This window comes from Rhodamnia argentea, chromosome 1 (genome assembly GCF_020921035.1).
Source record: "Rhodamnia argentea isolate NSW1041297 chromosome 1, ASM2092103v1, whole genome shotgun sequence".
In the NCBI taxonomy this organism is placed as follows: Eukaryota; Viridiplantae; Streptophyta; class Magnoliopsida; order Myrtales; family Myrtaceae; genus Rhodamnia; species Rhodamnia argentea.
Genome location: NC_063150.1, coordinates 37175258 through 37202893, shown reverse-complemented (window position 1 = coordinate 37202893; position 27636 = coordinate 37175258). Strand labels below are relative to the sequence as shown.

The window sequence follows — 27636 nt, the reverse complement described above, 5'->3', positions numbered from 1 at the left end:
GGAATATATTGCAGGGAACTTTTCCAATTAATCAGTAGACTTTCATACTAGAAAAGTACGTTTTTCGTATTCCTATTAATAACTAGTAATTTTACCAGGTTTAACTTTTCAAAGTTAACGAAAAACTTTAATTCAGAAGGCAAAAAGAAACTTCAAACAAAATAGAAAAAGAGCTCTTACTATGATATAGCACCAGGCTGACTTCAGACTCCAGGATCCAAGCTACTACCAAAACCATTCACAATTATTTTTCATTGCTTAGTTCTTTTCTCTTCTTCCCAGAAGCAAAACCACATGCTGCAGGGATTACCCAAAACCTTTCAGTAAGGCATCGGCATCCGCGTATCCTTTGTGAAACTATTTTACAAGGCCACAGTCAGCAGAATATATATCACAACACTTCCTTCTCAAGCTTCAACACTGCCATAAAGGCTTCTTGAGGTACATCGACCTTGCCAATCGCCTTCATTCTTTTTTTCCCTTCAGCCTAATAGTATAGAAGATAAAGCTTATTCAGATTACTATCATCAATTTACATGTGGATGCAAAAACATATGCATGCTTCAAGATAAAATATAAACACTTGCCAGAACAAAATTGAAGGTCTCAAATTTCTCCAAGTGCATTTGGGTTTGGACCAAGAATTACTAAAGAGAATATGCAATGATGACATGCGGCTTAAGATAGATAAAAGCGGAAAGACCAACATTTTTTCGTCCTTCACATATATGGCATTAGTTAATGACCGAATTGTACAAATTACTATCATCTTTTTTATATTAGTTAGAAAGCATATGTAATTGTCTTTGAATTCAGCATCTGCATCTAAAACTCCCTGATCAGTCGCATCACAGAATTCCAAATGAGTAAAAATTCAACTGTACTGTCAAGCAGACCTTTAGAATATTGGACCATCAAATCACATACAAATAACTTACAGAAAAGCCACAACGAAGCACCAAATCACCGCGTAAAAAATGGCTGGGATGCTTAAAAGACCAATTCAAACAAATTTCTGACTCAAGCAATTTGTAGCATATTTATCCATTGATACAAGAAGGCAGTGAAATAAACCATCTTACATTCCGCCTTACCCCTTTCACTTTTCTGAGACTTCATCATGACAAGTAGGAAAATTCTATGTTGCCATATTAACATTGTACTGGTATATGACTAATCCACTTGCACATATCAGAAAACAACACAGGATGGAGCTAATCCATCCAGAGAGCAGGTCAAAGTTAAATGGAATTCCTTGTATACCTTCACCTTTCTTGGTAATGAGATGATTGTGTATGGGTGGTACATACTCTTTTTAAAGAACCTTAGTGTTCAAAAGACGCCCAAAAAGGGGGGGAAAAAAGATTAAGGTATCTCAACGTCTCGTACCCATAATTGAACAAGGTTCCGCTTGAATATTAACTCCTATATATCTGTTCAAGCATTCGTGCTCTAGTGAGATAACTACTGCCTTCAAACTTTCTTTGATCTCTGCCTCATCCACAAGTGTTCCTAATGGTCTAATGAATCTTAATGACTCGTGCCCGAAGATAAAGAAGGATTCCACCTGAATATCAACACATACATATCTGTCCAAGTATATATACTCAAGTGAGATAACTATTGCTTCCAGTTGTTTCTTTGTCCTCTGCTTCATCCTCATTTGTCTATAACTTTCTGATAGTCTGCTGATGACAAATCTTGTCAAATTTGGCTCGTACCATATGTGTATAGTGTTTCTTTGCTTATATCATGCTCCAGGTCAAGCCACATTATCAGATGATGATAAAACCATCAAGTTTGTTGAATAGATCAAGAATCATGCAGATCACAAAGTGTCATTTCTATTCAGTTCATTGGAAATGTTTCCAAGACTGCAAACAGTCAATACAGTCCACTCTTTCTTGAAATTGACCAAAAGGGGGAAAATCTTGAGTGAATATTTTCTTCATAGATGTTTACTGTAAAGAAATTAGACATGTCTGTCCAAAATGATTTCAAATTAATCCACAGCCTAAGCTGAAAATTTCATTAGACAACTTACAAAATTTCAGGCAGCGAATAATAATCGAATGAACTTGATTATGACAGAAATTCAGGCTTTCCTTATTAGGGTTCTGCAGGAGGATTTCCGGATGATTTAAATATCAGGAAATCCTAAAATGATATTGATTATGTTTCTTCACGAAGGTGATAAAGAGTAATTAAAAGTCTCAGACACAAGACTCGCAACAAAGTCAATAAGGAAATAACGAGTGGATGGCCGCATCTAAATGAAAATAATAAGTACCTGTTTCTTCAGCAACTTCTTTTTCCTTGAGATGTCACCACCTAAATATAAGATGGACAAGAAAACCCATATGAATAAAACAAATCTGAAAGACAATACGTACTCACACACCCACACACAGAGAGAATGAAGAATCCAAATAAAGGAGGAAAAGGCAAAAACTTAAGTGTGTGTGGTGAGGGATATGATCTTCCTTAAAGACCTAAAGAAACTTGATTTTTATACTTCATATAAGTAGCCTACATCATAACTTTTGTCTTGTGATAAGCTTGGGAAAAAGCTGCTAAGCATAACCAAGATAGTAGTCTCATCTCACCATAGCATTTCGCTAAGACATCCTTCCGGATTGCTGATAAAGATTCACTAGCAATCACTTTTGCGCCTATGCATGCCTGTGACAAAAATATATCATTTCATGTTGTTCTGTCAAAGCAATAATTTAGCAGAAGTGCAAGACAGTTGACTTCCTATCCATCAGGAAAATTCAGAGAAAATACTAAAACTGGATATTATCTAGGATTTTCCTTTCTTCTTAGGATAAGTCCTTAATTGGTCCCTTAAGTTATGCCTTTCTTTTAATTTCATCCTGCAACGTTCTTTTTGTGCTATTTAATTTCAGGAATTAAGTCCTGTTAGTAGAACTGTAGGATGCTGATATGGCATTGACAATGTCCCAATTTGGGGAATGTCGACAACTAAGTGACACATTGCCAGCACGACAGAAAGAGAAATAATAATATAAAAGATAAAAGGAATGTAAAGTCTGAAACCAGAGAGAGAGAGAGAGAGAGAGTCGAGGAGGGGGCGTCTACTTTTGCCAGCCACACAGAGGCTGGTGACCACACTGGTTCTGCCGGTGGTATGATCATCTTCAGCTACCAACAAGGGCAGCCACGCTCACTAGTGGCTGTCAACAACTGTAAAAGGCAACTTGGATCTGTATCCCTCGTCGTTGCAATTACTTACATCTGTACACTAATCATAGGGAGACCCCTCCCTCACTCACTCATTCTTCCTTTTCTTTCTATTTTACTTAGTTAAACCTATAATTTTTTATGTATCTGAAAATTTGTTTTTAATCACTTTAAATAATAGATTCCTTTTCCGTGTGCAAGTACTTTATCCAAGTAAGCATGCCCTGTCATGCCAATTTGCCACATCAGCAATGCCATGTCCTCATACTAACGGTGTTAATAGCATTAAGAATCAATTGCACAAGCAAACAAGTTAGATGACTTGATGGCACAATTAAAGTCAGAAAAATGGAGAAAATGGCATAAGTAAACGACCAAATCTGGATTATATTCTTCAAGACATTATATCTGGTCAGCAGTAGATAAAAAACATCAATGCAGGAAGCCCAAGTGAGGATGCAGAAGCATATGCCTTGGGCATATGACTCTGAATTGTATGGATAAGTTCATGTCTCAACTATTAAGAATGAAGAAATTTTCATGAGCACGAGTGGAAACCATGAGACAGGGGCATGTTCATCACAATTCTTATCATGCCCTTAAGTCATAGTGATTAAGCGGGTCCATGGTAGTAGAGGCTTATTTCTTTTTTTCGAGGAGTTCCAATTCAATGAGTGACAGAAATTAGGGACAAAACAATGCTTGATTCAGATTACTATATTTTAGAACAACTAACTATTCGCAGCGGTGCTGCCAGCAAACACACATCCATGTCTTACTTGGATGGGGACTTTGAACATTTGTCTTGGTATAAGCTCCTTTAATTTTTGTGTCAAAGCTCTTCCAACAGCATACGCCTGAAGGGAAAGCTTCCATTAGTTGAATGACATCAATTCTATAATTGTGTAATGCACGAGTAGAGAAGATAAATTGACAATAAATTACCAAATTTGCTTTAAGACTACATCTGAGGAGGAAGAGAGTTGAAACAGGTAGAGAACAGTTAAAACTTTTTAAACTTAACGCACTATGTACCAACTCCTCTTTTGTCAAATACTGCAGACCTGATTTGCCTCGGATGCACCTCAGATAGATATGTTGGCTTTAGCATTTCTCAGCAAACCTAATGTGTTATGACGTGGGTATATAATAATATTCTCATGCATAAAGTTCTTTCCTACTCTCTTTATTTTTCTAAGTTGAATTTTTACCGTATCAGAAGACATGAAATAAGATCGGTGTTTTCATCAAAGGAAAGTTCAACCTCAATTAGCAATAAAATTTAAGGAGCGTAAACCCAAATCATTCGCTAAAAAAGATTCAATTTTAGTAAAGAAGAAATTAAGTAAACACATGGACATACTTAACTGTAGCATATGGTACTAACACACGTATATTTCTTGTATCAACGGATAACCCTTGGAATCAGATCAATCATATCACTAATTTGCTTAGTGCTGTTGCAACAGGTCAAGTTCACTTGACATTTTCTAAATGATAGGGTCAGGTGAATGTACTTTTTTACACCACTGTGCTCTGTTGCCATATCCTCCTTAATATCCATAAGCCTATGGATCATACACTCTCACTCTATCACCCGAACTGAAGAAAACACAAATTACCTTATCTTTGTGAACAATAGTTGCTAGTGGTTCCACTTGATCACCATTGATCCTGATGTCAAGCTTTATCAATTCACTCTCTTTGTACCTGCCAGTAAAATTCAAAGCGCACACAATTATGAGAAATAATAAGCACATGAGCCATGAAATGGACTACTAATGCTCTCCTATCTCTTCTCATGCCATGAACTGAATGCAGTATGAACATAATAACAGAATGGCTCGCTCAAGACAGAGATTCAGGAAATGAAAGCAGAGTGGATACACACATCTCAAAGTATTAGATTACTTGGATTTAAACCTGGTTGTTTAACTCGTACTAATCTAGGCCTTGACTTTTGAGGTTATTTTTAACAAAAGAAAAGATTGGATCAGGAATGAATCTATTCAAGGAAAGTTATACTTGATTTAAGTATAAGACCACAGAAGTTTGAATTGATTTGCCACACACGATGATGGCCTTTAGAAGCTGATTAAACTGAATATGCAGGTTAAAAATGGTAAGGAGAGAGGCCTAAAAGACTGGAAAAAACAATTAAACTGTATATGTAGATTAAACTGTATCATTGGTACTCAACAAAGCAGGATACATTAAACGCGGCCTACGTAGACTCACACAGTATAAACGCTAGGTTTTTCTTTGTTGTTAATGATAATTGAGAACCTGATTAGTTTTTGAAAGTAATAGTACCTCATAACACATCAAACAAGTTATCCGCAGCAAACCGCACTAGTTTGTCAAAATGTTAAATGGTCACACTAAAAAATTGGCACCGGAAAAGATTCTACAGGACTCCGGACAAATTGCAGACTCCTGATATTCTGCCAAATGCAATATGTTAAGGCTTAGAATTCAACTGCAAGATGGGACAGATTTGGCCCTCATCTTTTAGGTACTTCCATTGCTTTAACTCTTACACCAAACAGCTGTAAAACCAGTCATTTTAACTTTCTTTAGATTAAAGGCAGCAAAAGTAGCCCTCTATTTTGCAAACACAAGTATGTCCTTTAGTGTGGAATGTAAAGGAAAAACAACAAAAGTGAGGTTATTCTTTCTTATAGAGATATTCCTAATTTTCCAACTTCCATGAAAGCAGCAAGAAAAATGAAGGAAAGAGAAATAGCTATCCTGTTACATTTTACAAGAATCCTATTCTCATTTGCCTGCTCATGAACAATTCGAGTTTATTTGAACCACCAGAGACAGCATTAACTTAGCAGTCTTAAAACCAGCCTTTATTCATGTCAATAACTGATCTTGACATAAATTGTGACTAATCTAAAATTACCAATTGTGTTGAAGTATGCCACAATGCTCGTCTATGGAGTTTCAATGGGCCTTATATTTATGCAGACTCTTTCCACCTATCAGCTTAAGCTTTTGGGATAGACATTCTAATATGATATCAAAGCTAGATACCATCCCACTATATTATGCATATGTGGCCCTGCATTCATCAATAGTTAGTCGTAACAACTGTTCAATGAATCAGCAAAGCAACACCATAAACTTGCCCAAGAAAAGTGTACTCCATGCTAGCATAACCTTTACTTCTGGACTTTAACTGATCGAAAAAGTCGCCCACCATCTGTCAGATTAAAGAAACTGATTAGCAAAACAGAAACAATGTGGAGCAACATGTAATCTACATGTAACAATCTAGGAGAGTAGATTAAAACCAAAGGTACCTCTGCCAAAGGTAATTCATAGGTGAGGGATGCTCTATTTTCTGTAATAAATTTCATTTCTTTAAACTCCCCTCTTCTGTCTTGAGAAAGCTCCATAAGTGGACCAATATAATCTTTTGGTGTGAGCATCTCTATCTGTAATAATTACTAAAGGATGAACATAACCAGTAGGGACTCTTTGCTTTACTCACTCAAAACACAAAGTTAATTGCAGCAACAAAAACTAAAAGATAGAAAGGTAAAAGAAAATAAAACAAAAAGTTAGAACACTAGCCTTAACAACTGGCTCCTCAATTGACCTCCTTTGTCCAGGTTCAGGGAGTACTGATGGATTTGAGCATTCAACCTATCCACCAAAAACGCATTCATGATGGTAGTCATATATCTCAACCAAGAAATTCTTAAAACAACTGGATATGCAATGATATATTAGCTGCAGCTCATATACTATCTATAAGTAGAAAAGCCCAAGAATTCAGATTGGGCAATCGTCCAAGAAAAGAATTTGAACCACAATTTACAACTATACGTACATTTTATGACAGATTGATTAACTGACTGGAGCTAAAGTATAGAAGGTCCGAGGAGCGAATTTCCAACTAATTTATTTAAAATCAATAACCACTGAGATTTTTGGGTGCTCGGGCACAACGATGTTGTCATGTTAAAAATCAGAACTCTGAGCATAGTCAAAGACAAACAATTCCTCCTAAATAAATACAGCCAAGCTACAAAAGTCAACTATAGGTCCTTCATTCATGAAGGCGTTGACACCTCTCCTGCAAGAACAGTGCATATTTTGGGAGGAGTTTTGATCTATTCCCGCCATCGGTCATTTAACTTGAAATCAAATGTTTCTGCTGAACCATTCCATGTGATCATTTAGTTTCTTCCATATGAATGTCATTCAGGACATACTCCTTGATAATCCACTAAATGATCAACTATTCATCGGAGTCCATTATCATGCCTTCATTCAAAGCACAAACTTCAGCCTGAAGTTTCACGAAATGGTTTGGGGCATTTGTAGCTTTTTCTTAGTAAGTACGCCGATAAAGAAGGAAGGCTGACTTTAAATTGACCAATTATTATGGTAAAGAAGAAAACCCAGCACTCATCAAACTTGCGTATTATAATAAATGCTCTGGAATTACTGTACTCCTAGCGCAGTCTACAAGAAAAGTTTTTCAATATAACCAATTATATGTGATTGCAATTTCTCTTTGCTAACTTTCTGGAATACACACGTCCACTTACACAACATCAACATCAACATCACCTTTATCCCAAACTAGCTGGGGATAAAGGTGAAGTTGATGTTAAAAAAAAAAATAATAGTAGTAGTAATAGCAATAATAACAACAGCAATAATTCTAATAGTTATAAACTCATGGACAAGCATAAAAATAAAAGTTGAGAAGAGAATTTTAGGATTAGAGACTTACAATATCACCATTTACACAGTTCACCCTATAAACGACACTAGGAGCAGTTGTAATTAGGCTCAGGTTGTACTCCCTCTCAAGTCTTTCCTGTATGAAAAAAACATTAAACTGAAATCAAATTCTGGATTCTGTTTGCAAACTTCTCTTTACAATTCTGTTGACAAAATTCAATGTAAAAGGAAAACAAGAAAAAGCAGTTTCAATGAAAATAAACCTGGACAATTTCCATATGGAGGAGACCCAGGAAACCACATCTAAAGCCAAAGCCCATGGCACTTGATGTCTCAGGCTCAAACTAAGCAAAAGAAGTTTAAATGTCAGAATAGTCACAGACCAAGTGGTTTGTATGAGTAGATACTACGTAGTACTAGAAGATATACAAACAGTTCCACAGCAAAGAAAAAATTAATGAAGTACCAGTATTTCCTTCTGCACTTGAAAAGAATAATTACAGGTTTAATAGACTAAATTAAATTCTCCAACCTTTGATTCGATTTTTCCACCAAAATGCTAAATGAGTTGATCAAATAGATACATCCTCCCAGCAAGGATCAATTGATATGCCCAGCTCACCAAACTTATTAATTAATAGTCTCATGTATGGCAGGAAGTAGTCCACCCTGTCTTTTTTGGATGAATGATACTTTTAGCTATGAAAGTAAGTACATAGCGAGCACTTGCATTTTCTAGAAGCTTCCTTTTGGGAAAAAATAGATTCAACTTATCCACTTGATGAGCAACCAAACCACACTATAAGTTCAAACTCGAAATATATTTAAAATAGCAGTAGATTTACTACATGACCGATTAGGTCTTAAGAGACTAAATTTTTTTCGGTTTGACCACACTTGTTTCCTTTTTCAAATTGAACCAAGTTTACCCTTAATTTCAAAAGCTCAAATCCTGGATTTGCATTCTTCATATTTGTATCTAGTCATCAAGTCATGGTTCTGCCATCCTCTTACCCTCCACTATTATTTCAGCTAGACTCCTAACCCGACTGCTCCCCTATTCTTTTCTTTTTTTCTGTCATTAAATTCAACATCGCTGAATTCACATCCAGAGATACACAGGTATAATATCTCCAACTTTTCAGAGGAGTTAATATCCCTATGCCATTTCTTCACATGAAGAAATCTCCTCATTCTATATTCAGACCAACTATTCTACAACTTTAGTTTTGGTGATACTTCTACCTACAGTAAATACCAGATAACATTCAGATAGAAGTCTAACTGAAGTCCATGTCACTCAGAACTATGAAAATGGGCCAGATTCATTGAACAAAATCACAGGCCTCTTGCAAACAACCTGAGAAGCAACATTAACCTACGAGCCTTTAACAGTGGCATTCAACACTGAAAGATTTTATGGGACCACAGCCAAGCTGAAAGAAGACAGCGCGGTTTAATATTTATATATTCCAACACTCCCTCTCACGCTTAGTCTAATCTTTTTGCATAGTACTAAGCGTGGAAATATTCATTGGGGAGGCAAATAGGGGCCTGGAAAGATTTGAACTCGGGACTTCCTGCTCTGATACCATGAAAGATTTTATGGGACCACAGCCAACTGTTCTAAAAGCTTAAGGCGATAGAAGAAAGCGTGGTTTAATATTTATATATTCCAACAAACACCAATTTGTAATTGAATATACCATAGAAGGAAATTTCTAAATATGCATGTAGACATTGTCAACCAGAGGCCTTCAAAAAAGCTATGATTGCGTAAGGCCCATGGCAGCCCTATATCACCAACACTAAAGAAATAAAAAGCCACCACATTCTCAAGCCTAAAATAAGAAAATTTGAGTACGATTTTCATCATTCAAGTAACACACCTTCAATGCAGCATCATTAAGTTGCAATTTCTCCAAGGCATCACGTAACTCGGGAAACCTTAGAACACATCGAGCAAAAACTGGAAAACATAAATAATTTCAGATAGAATGATCTTTTCACATTCAAAATATAAACAATAATCAAGGTCAATACTGGTCTGCTTCAACAGGAAACAAGCCGCAAAACACCATTGGCGTAGCTTCCTCATATCCAGGCAATGAGTCCTCTGCCCTTCTGCCATAGTGAGTTATAGTGTCACCTACCCTGGCATCTGCTACAGACCTTATAGAAGCTGAGAGGTACCCAACCTGAAAAGATACTAAATCACTAAACAGAAAAAAATAAAATAAAGTAAAATCTTTGTTGTAGAGTCCAAGACAAGTGTATAACTTAATATGCTTTATTTTGACATCAACACCAAGTATGACTGTCATTTCTAACATTTGAACGGCATCCCAGATTCTGGAGATGGAATAGTTCAGTATGTCAATCAAATCATTTCCAACACAAGGAAGAAGAAGGATGATAAGAGTTTACTTCTGTTAGAATTTAATGCATCCATTAGTAATTGGAGTTTTCCATGACCATAAGTAGCAGCCATATTTATCCAAGATAGAATGACAATTCTAATTAACATGTTACAGGAACTCGAGTGCTTACTCCTTACCTTTAAAATGAGTTTTGGAAAACTTAAGTCAACAACGAAGAAGTTCACTATCAAATAGAGTCAGCATATTCTACTTGCAGTTTTCTCCCATATGCATGCATATAACCATCATAGTAGTCCTTTTCATTACCTAACACAGGCAGTTCATTAAACATCCACCCCAGCCCCACTCCCAAGCGAAAAAAAAAAAAAAAAAAATGAGGTGGCAAGCTATCCCATGCATGTCACTAGCAGAACATCTTAGATCAAACTTTGGTTTGGCTGTAGCAAAGGCTTTTTGCTTTAGTTGTGACAACTTGAAGACCTATGTGTTGCAGTGATTGGTAAATTGACTTCTTGAATATTTAATTCCCATACTGCAATACAATAAACATGAAATGTATAAAAAGTTCTGTACTACAAGCTATCTAAAACCAAACAATAGAAAAAATTACTATCGATTAACATTTCAATAGTCCATTTCAAATGATATCTTGTTCATCTGAAAGTTCTTATTTGATAGTTAACAAATAAAAATATGAAAATTTAGGGTTATTTCAATTTTTTTTCCTTGTCAGTAGCAATCTGTTGACAGTTAATATGATACTTTGTCCACTTTGATATGAAAAGATTTTTGTGAGACTTTTATGTGCAGAAATGAGGGCCATATTGCAAGTAATTATTAAGGACTTTTATTCATAATTCGCATTTTCGAAGAAAATTACAGCCGATATGATCATTTAAGTTTTCCTAATATGAAAGTTCTATGTGACAATGTAAATGGAATTTGTAGATTAAAAGAAAATAAAAATTTGATGAACTTCTTCGACTACACCTTTTGTTACTTTTGTGAAAGCACGATATCAAATTAATAATCTATATTCACGTTGAATTGATCTATGGGAACATTTATGCAAGATTAAGGGAGTAAATAAATAAGAATTTTTGTCTAATTAATGTAAGAGAAGTAGTTTCTAACTGATGTAAAGAGAAGTGAGAGGGAATGCGTGGTTTTTGTGATAATATGGCTTAAACTTCTACCGACTTTTCTTATTGTGAGATTTTGTGGGGTCACCGCCAACTATTCTAGAAACTTAAGTTATTAGATGAATGCGTGGTTTAATATTTAATTACTCTAACACTCTCCTCACGCTTGGTCCGGTCTTTTTGCCTAGTACTAAGCAGGAAAATATTTCATTGGGGAGGCAAATAGGGGCCTGAAAAGGTCTGAAATCGGGATCACCGGCTCTGATACTAAATAAGATTTTGTGGAACCACTGCCAACTGTTCTAAAAGCTTAAGTTATTATATGAAGGCATAGTTTAATATATAATAACCAACACTTCCCATATACAGATACATTTGGAATCTCACTTTTTCACTAATATGACTTAACGTGAATAACTTGAACATTGGACATCTCCAATCTTTACAAAAATGAGAATAGTTACGCTTGAAATGATTCGATCTCGTCTTACTTCTTAGATTTTGATTTTTTAACTAAAAGGGATAAGCAAAAAGCCAGAACTTCAGGCATCTCATCTAGGTACTAGTTCTAGCTCTTATAGACAACAGCGGAAGGCATAGTGGCACTTCAAGAGCCAAGAGCTGAGAGTAAGCAAAGAAGTAAGAATACCATGTTCTTTTATAGGTAAATATATGATCTTGTATATGATCAAGAAGAAGAAGACTCAAGTGGAAATATACAATCTTGCTCCATTACCTCCCCAGCAAATAGCTCTGCAACTTGTAATTGATTTGGAGATAAAACCCCAACTTCATCAGCGAAATAATCCTGTAAAATTAAAATTGGTAGTAAACAATTGACTTAAATTCATTAAAACATTTCTAGGACCTTGAAGAAATCTTAATCAAATCATAAGTTGCATTTTAACAAGCAATAAAGACATGAAGTGATGCAGGAGCACCACTCTAGTTTTAGAATTTTAAGTGTTTTCTTTTTTATTTAGTCTTCCACTATGTTATTAGGCTTATAAAAGTCCAGTGCTAGTCATGTGCCTAATAATGAGTTCCAATGGTTGAGATTCGAAGTTGCTTATGTTAGATCAAGGGTTGAGATGGATTTATGGTCTGTAACCATAGTTTAAATAGATCTTTAAATCTTTTGTCACTAGTTTCTCCTCATTCGACAATATTTTTTATATTTATAAACCCTAGAATATCATTTCTGCGTCAACTTTAATTCATCTCAAGTCTAGCCCTCATAATTGCTCTTTTGCTGTATTTTACTTCCCCAATTATGTTGTTAAGCTTCACACTTGATAATAGCCGAATGTTCACATGCAAGCACAGATGAATGCTACTGGTAAAGTGGAAGAACAATAAAAAAACAATGACATAAGAACTTTACCTTCTCACTTGCCATAAAATAAATTCTGTCACCTTTCCTAATGGTCCCATCAATGACTCGAAAATAAACAATAACACCTCGATATGGATCATAGTAGCTGCAGAAGAAAGATGAAAATAGATGTATAGTCAATTAAAGCTTAATAAGTCATGTGCATGCTGCAGTGGGGAAAAAAAGCACTTGGATCCAGCAGTAGCTGCAACAATTAGCAGCAGCATATGTTTGTAAAAACATAAAAATCTCACTGTTAGCAGAACTCAATCATTTTATTGATCAAAAGAACAATATATAAACATATCAAAACCCACAAAGACCATTATAACCTTTTACCATTTAACATTCCCCCTCAAGCTAGAGCATGGATATCAAGCATGCCCAGCTTGTTACAGATATACTCAATCCTACTACTCCCTAGAGATTTGGTGAAAATATCAACTAGTTGTTCACCGGTCCTAACATAAATAGTAGAAATAACTCCAGCTTAAAGTTTTTCACTCACAAAGTGGAAATCAACTTCAATATGCTTGGTACGCTCATGGAATACTAGATTTGAAGCAATATGGACAGCTGTTCGATTATCGCACCACTACTCCATTGGCGCAGGGTCTTCGAATCCAAGTTCAACTAATAGCTGACGCTTTCAAACTAGCTCATAGGTAGCTTGAGCTATAGCTCTGTATTCTGATTTTGCACTTGATCTAGCCACAACACTATGCTTCTTACTCTTCCAAGATACTAGGTTTCCTCCTACAAAGGTGCAATACCCAAATGTAGGCCTCCTATCTATAGGACATCTTGCCCAATCAGCATCCGAGTGATGGATTTGTGGAGTCCGGTAGAAAAAAGAAAAGTATTATTAAGCGCAGAGCTTTTACATGGCATACTTATAATTTACATCATAACTATGTATACCCTAGACTCCTGCTATTTATTGAGGCAATATCTTTTGCTTTTGTAAAGCTAAAGCTTGTAACACCGACACAGATACTGATACTGATAGGGAAGATTGCCTAGTGCAGCACGGTCATTTTTTCCTGTTTTGATTTAGAAGGGTTTTTCCAAGTAAAAAATTCGCTTGTCTTTTTCTTCTTCTCTGTCTTTTCTTCTCTTCAAAGATTCGCGTTCTTAACAACTAATATCAGAACTTGGATTGGTGAAATAGTGGGAGCGACAAATATGGACGAAGTGAAGATCGATCGATTCGATGGCAAGGACTGAGCTTCAAGCAATCCAAGAATTGATTCTTAGAAAGTATATTCGCAGAAGAGAGCTGGGAAAATCTTCGGGTGCTGCGTTAAATACCGAAGGCAAAGGGAGAAGCAATCAACGATGGCGGAACCAGAATTGTGGTAGATCGAAGTCTAAAGGGAGAAGCAAATCAAGACCTCATGGTGAAATGACTTGCTAGAATTGTGAAAAGAATGGTCATCGGAGACGAGATCGTAGAGCCCCAAAGAAGAAAATTTAGTATCGCGATTGAAATCAAAAAGAAGATAAATCAATGAATGCAACTCTTGAAGAGACGGTTGATAATGATGCTTTAATTTTCATCATTGACAGTCAGATTGAGTCTTGGATTCTAGACTCAAGTGCATCGTTTCACTCTATTTCATGCAAAGAACTAATGCATAATTTTGTTGCTGGGAAATTTGGAAAGGTTTTTCTTGCTAATGATGAACCTTTGAATATTAGGGCAAAGGGTGATGTCTATATTAAAACTACTAACGGATATCAGTAGAAGGTGCATGATGTTAGCTATGTTCTAGGACTTAAGAAAAATCCGATCTCTATAAGTCAATTAGACAGCAGAGGATACAGAATTATTTTTGGGGATAGCTCTTGAAAAATAGTTAAACGTGCTTCAGTCGTAGCACGGGGAACGAAGTTGGGAACATTGTACATAAATGAAAGCAGTAGAGAAACCACAGCTGTTACTGAGCCGAAAGCATATTCTAAATTGTGGCACCGTAGGCTTGGACACAGAGCGAAAAGGGGACGAAGTTGTTAACATCTAAGGGAAACTTACCTGATTTAAAGTCCATAGATATTGGTCTATGTGAAGATTGCGTTCTACGCAAGCAGAAACGTGTTAGTTTTCCGAAGATTGGGAGAGAACCAAAGAAAGGAAAACTAGAGTTGGTGCATACTTATGTGTGGGGAATTGCCCCAATGCATTCCCTTGGAGGCTCATGCTATTGTGTTTAGGAGTGTCAAAAAAACCCGCGCCGGCAAGACCCGGCTTGACGGGACTAGGCTCACCCAAAAATTCACCCCAATTTTCAGGCCTTTCAGGCTGGCTTGGTACTATTAGGATCGGGCCGGATTGGGCCGGCCCGATTCCAGCTTTTTTTTTTTCACCCACGCTTTCTTTTTAATTTATCTTATTTTCATTTTTATTTTTTATATTCTTTCCTTCGACGGATATGTCAAGTGATTTTGATTCGAGAAAAAAAAAAAAAAAAAAAACGACCCAACCCGGCCCGAAGAGGGTTCGGGCAAGGTCGGGCTTGGCACTGTTCAGTTTTGGGCCGGCTCAGGCCAGGCCGAGACCCGGCCCGTTGACACCCCTAACTATGTTACATTTATTGACGACTCCACCAGAAAGGTATGGGTTTATTATCTGAAAAATAAATCTGACATGTTTGCTACTTTTAAGAGAAAGAAAGATGGAGTAGAGAATGAGACTGGCCTGAAGATTAAATGTCTAAAGTCCGATAATGGTGGAGAGTATGATAGCAAGGAGTTCAAGCAATTTTGTGTAGAGAACGGAATCAAAATGACAAGAACCGTTCCCAACAGACCGCAGCAAAACAAAGTTGCTGAGAGGACGAACAGAACTTTGAATGAGCGTGCAAGAAGTACGAGGATGCATGCAGGATTATCCAAGACGTTTTGCGCAAATGCAATTAACACAGCGGCATATCTGATCAATAGAGGACCTTCAGTTATTTCAACCATCATGGATTATCCAAGACGTTTTGCGCGAATGCAATTAACACAGCAGCATATCTGATCCAAGACGTTTTGCGCAAATGCATTTGTCCAGTTCAACCATCATGTTGATACAGTTTTTAAGGTCTCCATCAACTTTTCCAGCCTTATGCTAAATGCATCAATGAAACATAGCAACACTCTTAAGACATTCTAGACTCTAAATCACAACATCTGAACTTCTATAATGACTAAATTAATACTCAAAATCACATCCAAAGTCAATCTTCCTGCCATAAACGAAAATCAGTTTCTCCACTTTGTGCTGAATTACTCTTCCACATAATTATATACCTTGTCCGCTTAATCCCTCTACAGCGGATAAAATATGCATAAAACTTTTTACTCTAGTAAGGTACTGTTGAACAACCATTTGCCCCACAAGTTTAAATTGTTCCCCAATAGACCAACAACATATATTAGCATATTTCTTGAAGCATATAAGCCAAAACTATATACGAAACACAAAATGTAGATGTAATCAAATGGATTTAACCAAAGACTCAACACAACAAAAGGAAAATTTACAAAACAGTGGTATGAGGGAGCATCAAAATTCAAATTCTGTGATTGTGCTATGATACCATGCGAAATAAGCATTTCCCCGTAAAGCATAAATTGTTTAGAAACAAGCCAATACCCTATGTGCCAAAGTGCTTTTCTTCCACTCCTTAGGCATCTTCTTCGGTGTCAATATTTTTTCTTAAAAAGTTTGTAAGCCAAGGTCTCTCTTTATCTTCCAAACTTCAATCAGTAACATTTACTTTTCAGAAGATGGAACGGAAATGACAAACACTGTAATGACAGGTATTAGAACTATGATGGCATTCAACAAGATTGACAGATCATATGAATATGGAAGTAGTTTTACAAAAACTTTTGGAATGGGACAACCATGGATTAGCGATAACAACACAAAATTAGGAACTAATGCTTAGATGATGATAAGAGAATGATCATCAAAATAAACAAGCTGATACTCTTCGAGTGAAGCAAATATTAACCTGTCAAATATTAAAGCCCTTAAAGGCCTTTCCATAGTGTCACTAGGTGGTGGAACCCTCTGAACAATAGAGTCAAGGATATCCCGTATGCCAATCCCTTCCTACAGAAGAAAGGAACTTGAAAGTAAAGTGCCAATCCTTAATGAGCAGAAGATTTTAGCACCCAGTGCACGAGATTATAAAATGTGCCAAATGTTCTTGCAGCACAAGCATGTGTGGGACTAACCTTTGCAGAGCACAGGATTGCATTGCTGCAATCTAAGCCAACCACCTGAAAGAAACACATACTTTTCACTAGGGCTTCTGTTTCTTCATTTGTGATGCTCATACAGAGCACAGGCGCTGAGAAATTCAACAAGAAACAGGAAAAACCAGTACTACGTAATGAATACATGTATCATCCAACTAAATGAGACTACAACCTGAAGCTTCTTAAAATTCAAGAAAGCAATAGCAAAACTAGGTAAGGATCACAGACATTTCATTGTGTTGGTAAATGATGAACTTGAGAGGCTAAACATTTTAACACAACAAAAGCATTCACCAAAGATAACTCTTCAAAGTTCATTTGTCTCAAGGATTTAGATATAAAGAGAGCGTATATTTGTAGTTAAGAAAAACAGCTGGAGGACAAAAGCAGGCAGAGGTGAATTTATTGTACCCAAAATGCACGATGTCTTATCTCTCTGAGAATGCTCAAGATATGTATTTTTCGTCTTCCATTTTAACAAAAGGAACAGCTCATAAGTTGAATGGCCAACTACCGTAGGTGAAATTGGTCATGATTGAACAATCAGAAGTCAGGTATTTCACACAGGTACTACCATTTTCTCTTACTCAATTTTCCTCATCAAATATTAAGACAATGGAAATCCAACAACAAGACAACAATTTGGTATATCGTAGATCAGTCACACTCACAACTTACATTTTGAAAACCATCAGTGACAGTTAAAATCTACTCAGAAAAGTCCTATTTATGAATCATGGAATGGAGCAGGTAGTTATAAACATAAGAACCTCACTAAATTCTTATAGCCAAAAGGCCGAGATTTGCCATTGATGAGGACCACATGGGAATATAATTCCAACATCAGAATGACATAATCGACTTGGTATCACACTTCCCGCTTCACGATTTTAAGGAAGTCCTCCAGTAAGGGCAAACCAAAGTCATAGTGGCCAAATTGTGAAATTCTGGACTGATTTTCACTTGTGTGCATAAAACTTATTCCAGGACTTTCCAATTTGTTATTACTGAAAGAATAGAAAAGCCGGCCTCCTCATAATGAGAGAATTATCCATAGCAGGATCCTAACTTCATGCCAGCTGCCGATGATGAAGAGGTGGACAGAATGTTATTCTGTTTGACTATTAAACCAGAACTAATTGCCATGTCAACATAGCGCATGGTGAACAAGAACATAACAAAGGATACTGAGTTTATATCTTATAATTTTAACAAGGTTTTCCTCAATTAAAGGAAAACGAAACCCTTTGCTGATATAGCATCATCAGTTTGTTGCAGAGAGATTTGATTTGAGTTGGCAACATCAGTTTATTGGAGAGGGATTTGGAAGGTTAAAGCTCCTAAAAGGGAACGGCATTTTCACTTGAACAGAAACATTGATGGAAACACAAGCAAGTAGCATTTGCAATAATTCATCATCGATATTGTCAAGTAACACTACCAAGATAAAAAAAAAATGAAACTGTGTGGATCACCTTTATAATCCATGATTGGGCATTATACATCTAATCTCATACGTCATTGAGAGTGAAATTTCATGATTATGTCAGACTAGTGCTAGAAAAATAGAAAAGTATGTTTGAGATTATATCATTATGCGTCATGGTCGAATTTTCCAGGAAATAACTGGATAGAAGTTTGAAAGCCAAGAGATAAGAGTATGCACCCCACTGTCTGTTATTAGGTGGTTCCAAAAAAAGTTTTGCCCAATGAGAAAGGATTCTACGTCCATTTTGCTTCCATCATATCTTCTCATCTGTATTCAGTAAATTGTGATTTTCCTTTTCTTTTCATTAATTAATTTTATTTCACAGATGGACCTAAATAATCTTGAATCTGCCTCAAGAACCGTGTCGCCCAGTAAAACAACAAGAAATGTAAATGCTGCAGCACAATCCAAGCATCAGCTGTTTAGAACCTACCTCCTCAATCTCCTTGACAACGCGATCAGGTTCTGCTCCTGGAAGGTCTATTTTATTTAACACCTGTAGAAACAAAAAATGTTTCTAAGCGAAAGTTATCAGAAAGAAGGAAATTTGGTCTCGAAACCTTACTCCATTCATTACCACATAAAAGAAAAGCAGAACTTACGTGGACACATAAGTCTTGTACTCTTAACTAGTCCTACTTACTTCTCAGTAATGCGCGAAACTAAGTAGGGTAAGAAGATTTATGTACATCTGTTAGTGAGGAAAAGCTTTGCTCTGGATGGTTTTATTTTGAATAAAAGGGGAGACCCAGATTAGGATCACTCACTAGAAGTTGCAACCAAGAGAAATTTAGATAATCAGTGATTATAGGCAAGAAATAATTGATATTGCCTCCATTGAGGATTACATGACCGAAGGTGTCCAAGGTAGTATTGATTAGTGAAACAGCAACCTCAAGATGGTCCAATGAAATTAGAGACAAGAAAATTTCAATTTGCACCCTTGAACCGAATTGAACCCAAATTCTCAGTCCAACCTAGAGCAATTAGATCGTATCTTAGTAATATTAGACGCTAGAAGTTGAAGAGCCAAATTGGTAATACCTGAAAATCGAATACTAAAGAATAATGTCTCATGAAACATGGACCAAGCATGAAGCAAAAAGGGAGATAAAAGTTAGAGAACCATAATGGGTTAACCCTACCCTTTCATAGAATATCAAGTGAACCATTTACTGAATTCAATCTTGTTGGGTTTATTACTTATTGTATAGTGTTTGCAAGTTAGGGTTATTTATGTATTTGTCCAAGGCTTAACCCTAAGCCTATAAATTCTTCTTTTGATCTCAATAATAATTACTTCACTTTTTTTACCAACATGGTATCAGAGCACAACCTTGCTACGTGAGATAACATACGACCACGCCGCCGCCACTAGGGTTCCTTCCCTTGCCGCAACGACTAGGATTTCTTCCCTTGCTGCGATTGAGAGAAATCGAGAGTTTGAGAGAGAGAAACGGGAAAGATTTGTGTTGGTTTCTCTAAAGGTGCACTACACGAAGAAGGCACTCATAGGAAGACTCAGAACATTAACCAAGGAAAACATGCACACAGAGAAGGCTTCCACTACTCCAATTCTCGCATGCAAGGGAGACGTGGACTAACAAAGAGAGTTCACTTGTCCCGCTCATAGAAACATCAAAAAGAAAAGTCCAGTAACTTTTTCTTCCATTTGCATATTCCACCGAGACCAACTTGTTGAGGCCAATCCTCTCTGCGAAAAGATCTTGCCGCCATGCCGTGAGCCTTGACCGACGTCGCTACCTTGCTAGACCCAACAGCTCCTTGATGTAGGCAACCGAGATTCTTCGCAACCATTCCCTTGAGTTTGTTTCTTCGAGGTGTGTTTTGATTGGTGTTGAGTTGTTTGTGGTGATTTGATCATTGGATCACAAAGTTGTGGCGGTTTGGGTGAGATTCATTTATTTTCGTGGCGTTTTTTGTTTTCCGTGGTTCCCGACTAGTCGACTACCTGGAATATAGTCCGCAAAACAAAAGCTTCTTTGAATCTCACCCTCTAGTACTCTCGATGGTACTGCAGTAGCTTGTGGTGTTTTTATCCTTGGTTAGAGGATATGTCTACTGAGCTGACAAGCTCTCCATCCGTTGTTTCGGGAGTGATTCCCCCTAACGTTACTCCTAGTTCAGGATCTTTTGGTACCTATCATAGTGGTACTTATGGCATGACAAGCTTACACACTACTTTGGTCAAACTAGATGATACCAATTATCCTTCTTCGTCAATGGGTCTTTCTACTTTCATTTATGTTAATCGCCAATCTAGATGGCCCGAGTATTATGTTAAGGAGCTTGTGGTTGTGGTAATGTTCATGGAAATTGAAACTCTGATAGTTCTAATCGTGGTCATGGGCTGTGGTATTCGAGCCGAGATGCCCCTCGTGTTGGTGGTAATAGTGGTTCTACGGGAGCTCATGGGGTCGCTTTTGTACTCATTGCCAGCTTATCGACACACTATTGATTATTGCTATGACCTCCATCCAAAGCTATGAAGTTTTCATGTTTCTGTTGATACTAAATCTTGGTCTCCTTCACCCGGGCCTCCTTCTAGACAAAGTAAAATGAATTCGACTTGTGCAGAATATGATGAGTTGATTAGAGCACGATAGCTTGGTGTTCCTTCTAGTTTCGTTGCTACTTTAGCACAACATAATGATTATACATGTCTTTTGTCCACTACAACTACTCCTCATCCTTGAGTTATTGATTCAGGTGCCACTCATCATATGACTTGTGATTCGTGTCTTCTAACCTCCACCTCGTCCGTTTCATCCACTTCTGCCATCTTGGCAAATGTTTCTCAATCCAAAGTGACTGGTACATGTTGTATATCATTGAGTTCCTCCGTGTCCTTACCTTTGGTTTATCATATACCATGCTTCTCTTATAATCTATTATCTGTCAATTCTATAACCCGTGACCTTGATTGTGATATTATATTTTCTTCCTCTTTGTGTGTTTTTCGGGATTGGAATACTGGACCCGAACAGGTGGTAGGCGTGAGGCTGGTGGACTGTACCTCCTAGACCCCGAGATTATTGCTACTACTGCTACAATTTAGAAGAAGGGTGTGAATGATTCTTATTGTTTACATTGTCGCCCTGGTCACCCCTTAGCGGAACATTTTCCCTTCGTGTCTAGTTCTGGTCTTTAGTTTGATTGTAAAACGTGTCGGTTAAGCTCCATCGTGTGTCTTTTTGAGTCATGCATCCTAGCCATTCGAGAAGGTCCACTCCAATATTTGGGGTCCTAATCGAGAGTCTTCATTTGGTTTCCACTATTTTGTTACCTTTATTGATGATTATACTCATACAACTTGGTTATATTTAATAAAAGCTCGTATTGAAGTATTTCATTCTTTGCGCCGTTTCTATAGTGAAGTTCATACTCAATATGGCTATCCTATTAAGTGCTTGCGTAAAGACAATGTTCGCAAATATTTTTCTTGTTTTACTTTTATTCCATTCCTTGAATCTCATGGTATTTTATATCAATGTTCTTGCACTCACACTCCACAACAAAATGGAGTTGCTGAACGTAAGAACAGTCATTTGTTGGATGTTGCTCATTGTCTACTTCTCCAGGCCTATATGCCTAAGTCATTCGGGAGTTATGCTCTTCTTATAGTATATCATCTTATTACCCGTCTTCCGTCCTCGGTGTTGAAGGGAGCTGTCCCTTATGCTCTTCTCAATCCTCATCGTCCTTTGTGGGCTTGCATGATGCTAGGCCCGGCGACACACCTATGAACTCTGGGGTAAAGCTTGACAATGAACACGGAGAACTTCATGATCCGGAGAAGTAATGCCGGTTAGTAGGCAAGTTAAATTATCTCACTATTACTCGTCCGGGATATCTCGTTTGTTGTTAGTGTGGTAAGTTAATTCATGAGCTCCTAGCAAGCTGTGCTACAAATTGTTTGGCATTTGAAGGGAGTTACGGGGTCAAGGGTATGTGTTCCATAATCGGGGTCATCTTCATACGACTTGTTATTCTGACCCTGAGTCTTCGAAGGTGACAGGATATTTTGATGCAAATTGGGCTGGTTGCCCTATGGATCGCCGATCTACTTTGGGATACCATGTCTTCTTTGGTGTAATCTCGTCATAAAAAAGTAAGAAACGGTATGTTGTTTCTCGATCTAGTGCAAAGGCCGAGTACTGTGCTATGGCTAATGTTATGGGGTGAACTTCAATGGGTACGTATGCTGTTGGCCGACATTGGACTGCCTATGACCGAATCATCTACTCTCCCTTGTGATAATCAATCTGCTATTCACATTGCTAGCAATCCAGTGTTTCATGAGCGAACCAAGCATATAGTGGTGGATTGTCATTTCATTTAGGAAAATGTGAATTATGGTATGTGGGTCAGCAAGGATCAAGGACCCCTTCCTTTCTTTTTAAGTTGGGTGATGGGTAAGTGTCAACCTATTCTATTCGTATACTCGGGGTTCGGGCTCTTGTTGACCATAGCAATTTGATCTTGCTCCAAGAGTCTCCTTTGAACCTATTTCGTTATGCATCCAGTTCCGTTATACAACTCTATCTCCGGCCACTTAGAACCGTATGGAAGCCTGACTTTGGGATATAGGGAGAGATTATAAAAATAATATATGGTAAGTGCACGTAGGTTCTGATGAGTAGCTAGTAGACTTTTTAACAAATCCTCTTCGACGAAACGGGTTCATATATTTGTCACAAGTTAGGCCTTTTTTATATGTATGTTTGAGGGGGAGTGTTGGGTTTATTACTTATTACATAGTGTTAGCAAGTTGGGGTTGTTTATGTAATTGTACAAGGCTTAACCCTAAGCCCGTAAATACTTACTTTTGGTCTCAATAATGATTAATTGTCTCTTCTTTTGATCTAAATAATAATAAATTCTCTCTTTACCAACAACAAATCTTTTAACTCAAACCAAAGAGTTAAATACCGATCTTCAACATGTAACAGGATTATAAAACAAGTCCTTATTGTTCTTGAAGTTATTGTAGTTAAATCCGTTAGAGTAATTGAATATTAAACCACGGCTTGGTCTAACAGCTTAAGCTTTTAGAACAGTTGGTAGTAATCTCATAAAATCTCACATGGTATCGTAGCGGGAGGTCCCGTGTTCGAACCTTTCTAGGCCCCATTTGTCTCTCCAATTAAATATATTCACGCTTAATACTTGGCAAAAAGACCGGACTAAGCGTGAGGGGGAGTGTTAAAGTAATTAAATATCAAACTACGGTCTTCGTCTAACGACTTAAGCTTTTAGAACAGTTAGCGATGGTCCCACAAAATCTCACAAAACCTATTTATGACCAAGTGACCATGTTGGAGCTGCTCACATTTCTTTTCTTAGTTCATATCTAACCTAAATTTAGAGACATAGACAATGTCAGACACTACCACATGTACAGCCCCACATGCCCTCTCAAACCAAATGACATAAAGCAAAAAGGGGGATAAAAGCATTCATGAGCTGAAACACTGAGTAGGACAAAAACTTGGCTTTCTTTCTGTCATCCCATCACATGAGAAACATAATACAACTTGTTAGTATCCTTACTACAATGCCCAAGAATCAAGAATACAACAAAGATGTTGAAATAAATAAAGACATCCAGAAAAGGGAAAAATGATGCTCAGATTTAACTGCAGTACTTGATTAAAAAAAAAAAAAAACCTACTTACAGGTATAATTTCCAGGTTGTTTTCCAAGGCTAGATATACGTTGGCCAATGTTTGTGCTTCAACACCCTACAACATGACATGCATGATTCAACAAATCGGTACCAATGGTTCAGTTATAATGAAGAAGGCTGCTAGTATCCTTTCTCGCACAAACCAAAAACGGTGCCAAGAAACTAGTTGTGAGAAAAAACCTGTCAAATGGAATATTGATTTTTTTTCTATGGAGAACAAGTGCCTTGTTCAATTTTGATTTTCAATTCAGTTAACCAAGAGTATGTAGAAAGTTGAGAACAGGTAGTAGTCAATTCACCCAATTGGTGTGACATCTTTCAAAACAAGCTCGATGAATAATCTTTTATCAGGTCATGTCATGAAAAAAAAATTGCAATTTTTCATGAACATCACTGGATTCTATGGATTCAGAGTGCCTAACTGCATTGTACACTATCCACAAATGAAAAACCAGTGTCAAATGAGGCCCATCAGGAAAAAAAAAACAAATGTGAAGGAATGAGCAGACCACATGAATTCACTTGCAGCGTCACATTACAAAAGGAAATGATAAAATCAGAGGGTGAGTTCTGTAAACAAAAAGGTCCCAGCAAAGCAACGACTTGAATATTGCTACCCCTTCATCTATTCACTTAAGCTTTTGAATATGGGTAGTGGTCCAACAAAATTCTACAATGGTATCAGCATGACATCCTATGTTTAAATATCTCTAGATCCCTTATTTTGCTTCCCCAGTTATTAATTCCAGCTTGTAGATATCAACACCACATTAATATCAACTAACTTATACTAGAACAATTGGTAGTGGTTGCACAAAATTCTTCTAACACTAACAATTTTGACGGCTTCATGCAACTAGCAGCACAAGCTCTCTAAATACTGCTTGTAACTCTTTTCCTTCCACATTCTAATGTCGCAAATCAATTCCATCTTGAGCAATTTCAAGTGAAGATGGAAGGAAGGGGGGAGAACAGATGACTTTAGATAAGAGGAACAACTCTACGTGAACAAGTTTTCTAGCAGGCTGAACAAGTCTCTCTAGAAACAACAGTCAACCTTTGCTCAGACAATATTTTCCCAAGCAGGGGATTTATTCAAGAAGAGTCCATCTGAGTAAGCTACACCTTTTTCCTTCTGATAAGTTGGACATCTAAAGAGAAAGTGTATGCTACAATTGGACAAATAGCCAAGAGCTTCTTTTATGCAGAATCGGTATGACAATAATAATCTGCTTATGCTGACCAAACAGGAAGAAAATGGCAATCTGGATAAGTTTGATCAGCAATTATTGAGAGTAACACCAGCAACCTCCTTAATGGTTGAAACCCGAAAGTTTTGCTGAAGTTGCTACTAATTTTCGCATGTCAAACTTTGGATGTTCTTCAAAGAGATTTCACTTACAACAAGAAAAAGCCTACAGCCAGCGGATGTTATTAAATAAGCCAACTGGGGAAAAATTTGGAGAGTCGGTACTTTCTAATGAAAAAATGTGTCACATGTTATGCATACTATTGAGCAACTCCCTCCTAATGTCTGTGGATCCTACTCCAAGGAGCATGAACTTGTGCCGGTATTAATGGACCGGGGACTTCTGCCACCCAATATTACCCGGTGCTTAAAGAGCCGTAAACACCTTATTGCCAGCAAAACAATAAAAATGCTAAATTACCTAAATATCCTTTTCTAAGCCTATTGAAACCACTAAGTAGGGGCATCCCACACTATTTTATGGTCAAATTTGATAACAAGCTGCCAATGTCTATTTCTAAAATTAGTGGAAGTGATTAGGATATCAAACAATTGAAATCAAATTATAAGATGCCAACCAGAGGAAAAAGATACACGGTGCCAGGTATAGATGATATACAAAGCTTTGCTCAATGATAAGCCTGATCTGGAGAAAGTACCTGAGAAGCATCTACAACAAGGAGAGCACCTTCACATGCAGCAAGAGAACGAGAGACCTAGGTTCAAAAGGTATAAATGATACTGGATCAAACAGAACGAGCATACTAGAACAAACGGAACAAGCATCTGAAAACGTTGTATAAATTTGCTCTCTTAGAGGAGTCCCAGATCAGTGTGCCATTCAAATATCAGATGCCCCAATTACCAAAATGATTGAACAATTTGAATTTGCAAGAATGGCATTGGAAAGTAGGTAAGAAAACCTTGTCCTAATTCTAGACAGAAGTTTTTCTGGACAATAAAACAACGGGTCTTTATGATAGCAGGATGCCTCTGTTCATGCAATCGAGAAAAGCCTCCTGAAAACAAAAAACTCTACCCCCAGGCAAACTGTTGCTATTCTCCGTCAATAAAGGCCAGATGTTCCAATCGCGAAACAGAAATATTCCCATAACAGGTAACAGCAATAAAGCAGGGAAGCATGGAAAAGCCACAGAGATCACTGGCTAATGCGAGGCTCCGAATCAAAGCAGGAGGCAGGGGTGATGGGCATACCTCGTAAGAGAAGTCAACATGGCCGGGAGTATCAATCAAGTTCAAGCAATATGGCTCATTTTGAAACACGTAACGCATTCGAGCGGCCTGACGCAAAGAATATGTGAGGCAATCAATTGCAGGCGCAGGAAACGGCACACAGTTGTGCAGCGTGAACATGGAAACAGGAAGAAACAAGATAGTTGCACAAGGGAACCTGAAGTTTGATGGTGATGCCTCGTTCTCTCTCGAGGTCCATGTTGTCGAGGAACTGGTCCTTCATCTCGCGCTTCTCCACGGTGCCCGTCACCTGGAGCAACTTGTCAGCCAAAGTGGATTTCCCATGATCAATGTGCGCGATTATACAGAAGTTCCTGATATTCGAGGTTGGGACCTGCATCATCATCTTCATCACACACATGGAGGGATACGCCAAAACGCGAGGGGGAGTTAATGGCTTCCATTAGAGGAATCAACGCACCTTAAGGAGGCGATGTTGGCCCGCTTGCACTTGGGCGGCGAAATCATCGACGTCGGTGATAGTGTTTGAGGCACGACAACGGAGTGGAGGGAAGCTGATGATGCTGCTCTTGCTCTTGCTCTTGGATGCAGCGGAGTGAAGCGGAACGAGTTTAGGGGAGGAGGAGGAGGACAGAGGATACTGAGAAGTGGTCGCCGCCGTATGGATTCTTCTCCGGGGGTGGTGATTGGCTGTGGATAAGTAGGAGAGCAACGATGGAGCGGCGCGCAGCTCCGAGACTGATGCTGATGTGGCCATTCTCTCTCTCCTCTCCTCTCCTCTCGTGCTTGTTTCCCCTCGCTTCATATTATAAAACGACGGAATGTCGTCTCTCTCCTCTTGAAATTCCCTTTTTGTCCCTTCGTAAAATAGCCCGCCTTCCCCCGAAAAAACAAAAACTCAGTTATGGAA

At 37.7% G+C, this 27636-nt stretch overlaps 1 protein-coding gene and 1 long non-coding RNA gene across 5 annotated transcripts; one reads left to right on the top strand and one right to left on the bottom strand.

The window, feature by feature from the left end:
* Positions 1-225: 225 nt before the first annotated feature.
* On the bottom strand, positions 226-27521 carry LOC115755113 (translation factor GUF1 homolog, chloroplastic). Of its 4 annotated transcripts, none has more exons than XM_030694406.2 (22): positions 27187-27520; positions 26923-27099; positions 26727-26813; positions 26171-26227; positions 24252-24317; positions 18986-19048; positions 17040-17084; positions 16814-16914; positions 12819-12915; positions 12171-12242; positions 9955-10109; positions 9801-9858; positions 8175-8255; positions 7961-8047; positions 6790-6861; positions 6516-6650; positions 6342-6415; positions 4827-4914; positions 3984-4061; positions 2607-2682; positions 2291-2331; positions 226-487 (listed from the first exon to the last, which is right to left on the bottom strand). In XM_030694406.2, exons 1-22 carry the CDS (start codon positions 27481-27483, stop codon positions 392-394), a joined length of 2103 nt encoding a protein of 700 aa, XP_030550266.1. In that variant the 5' UTR covers positions 27484-27520; the 3' UTR covers positions 226-391. The 4 variants fall into 4 exon arrangements, with proteins under 4 accessions (XP_030550266.1, XP_048136906.1, XP_048136902.1 ...); XM_030694408.2 differs by having other exon boundaries at positions 296-487; positions 2534-2682; positions 27187-27521; XM_048280949.1 differs by lacking the exon at positions 24252-24317 and having other exon boundaries at positions 27187-27521.
* On the top strand, positions 1205-11089 carry LOC115755114. Its single transcript, XR_004017052.1, has 3 exons — positions 1205-1330; positions 8895-8901; positions 11078-11089. It is a non-coding gene; the product is annotated as an uncharacterized LOC115755114 (long non-coding RNA).
* Positions 27522-27636: the final 115 nt, after the last annotated feature.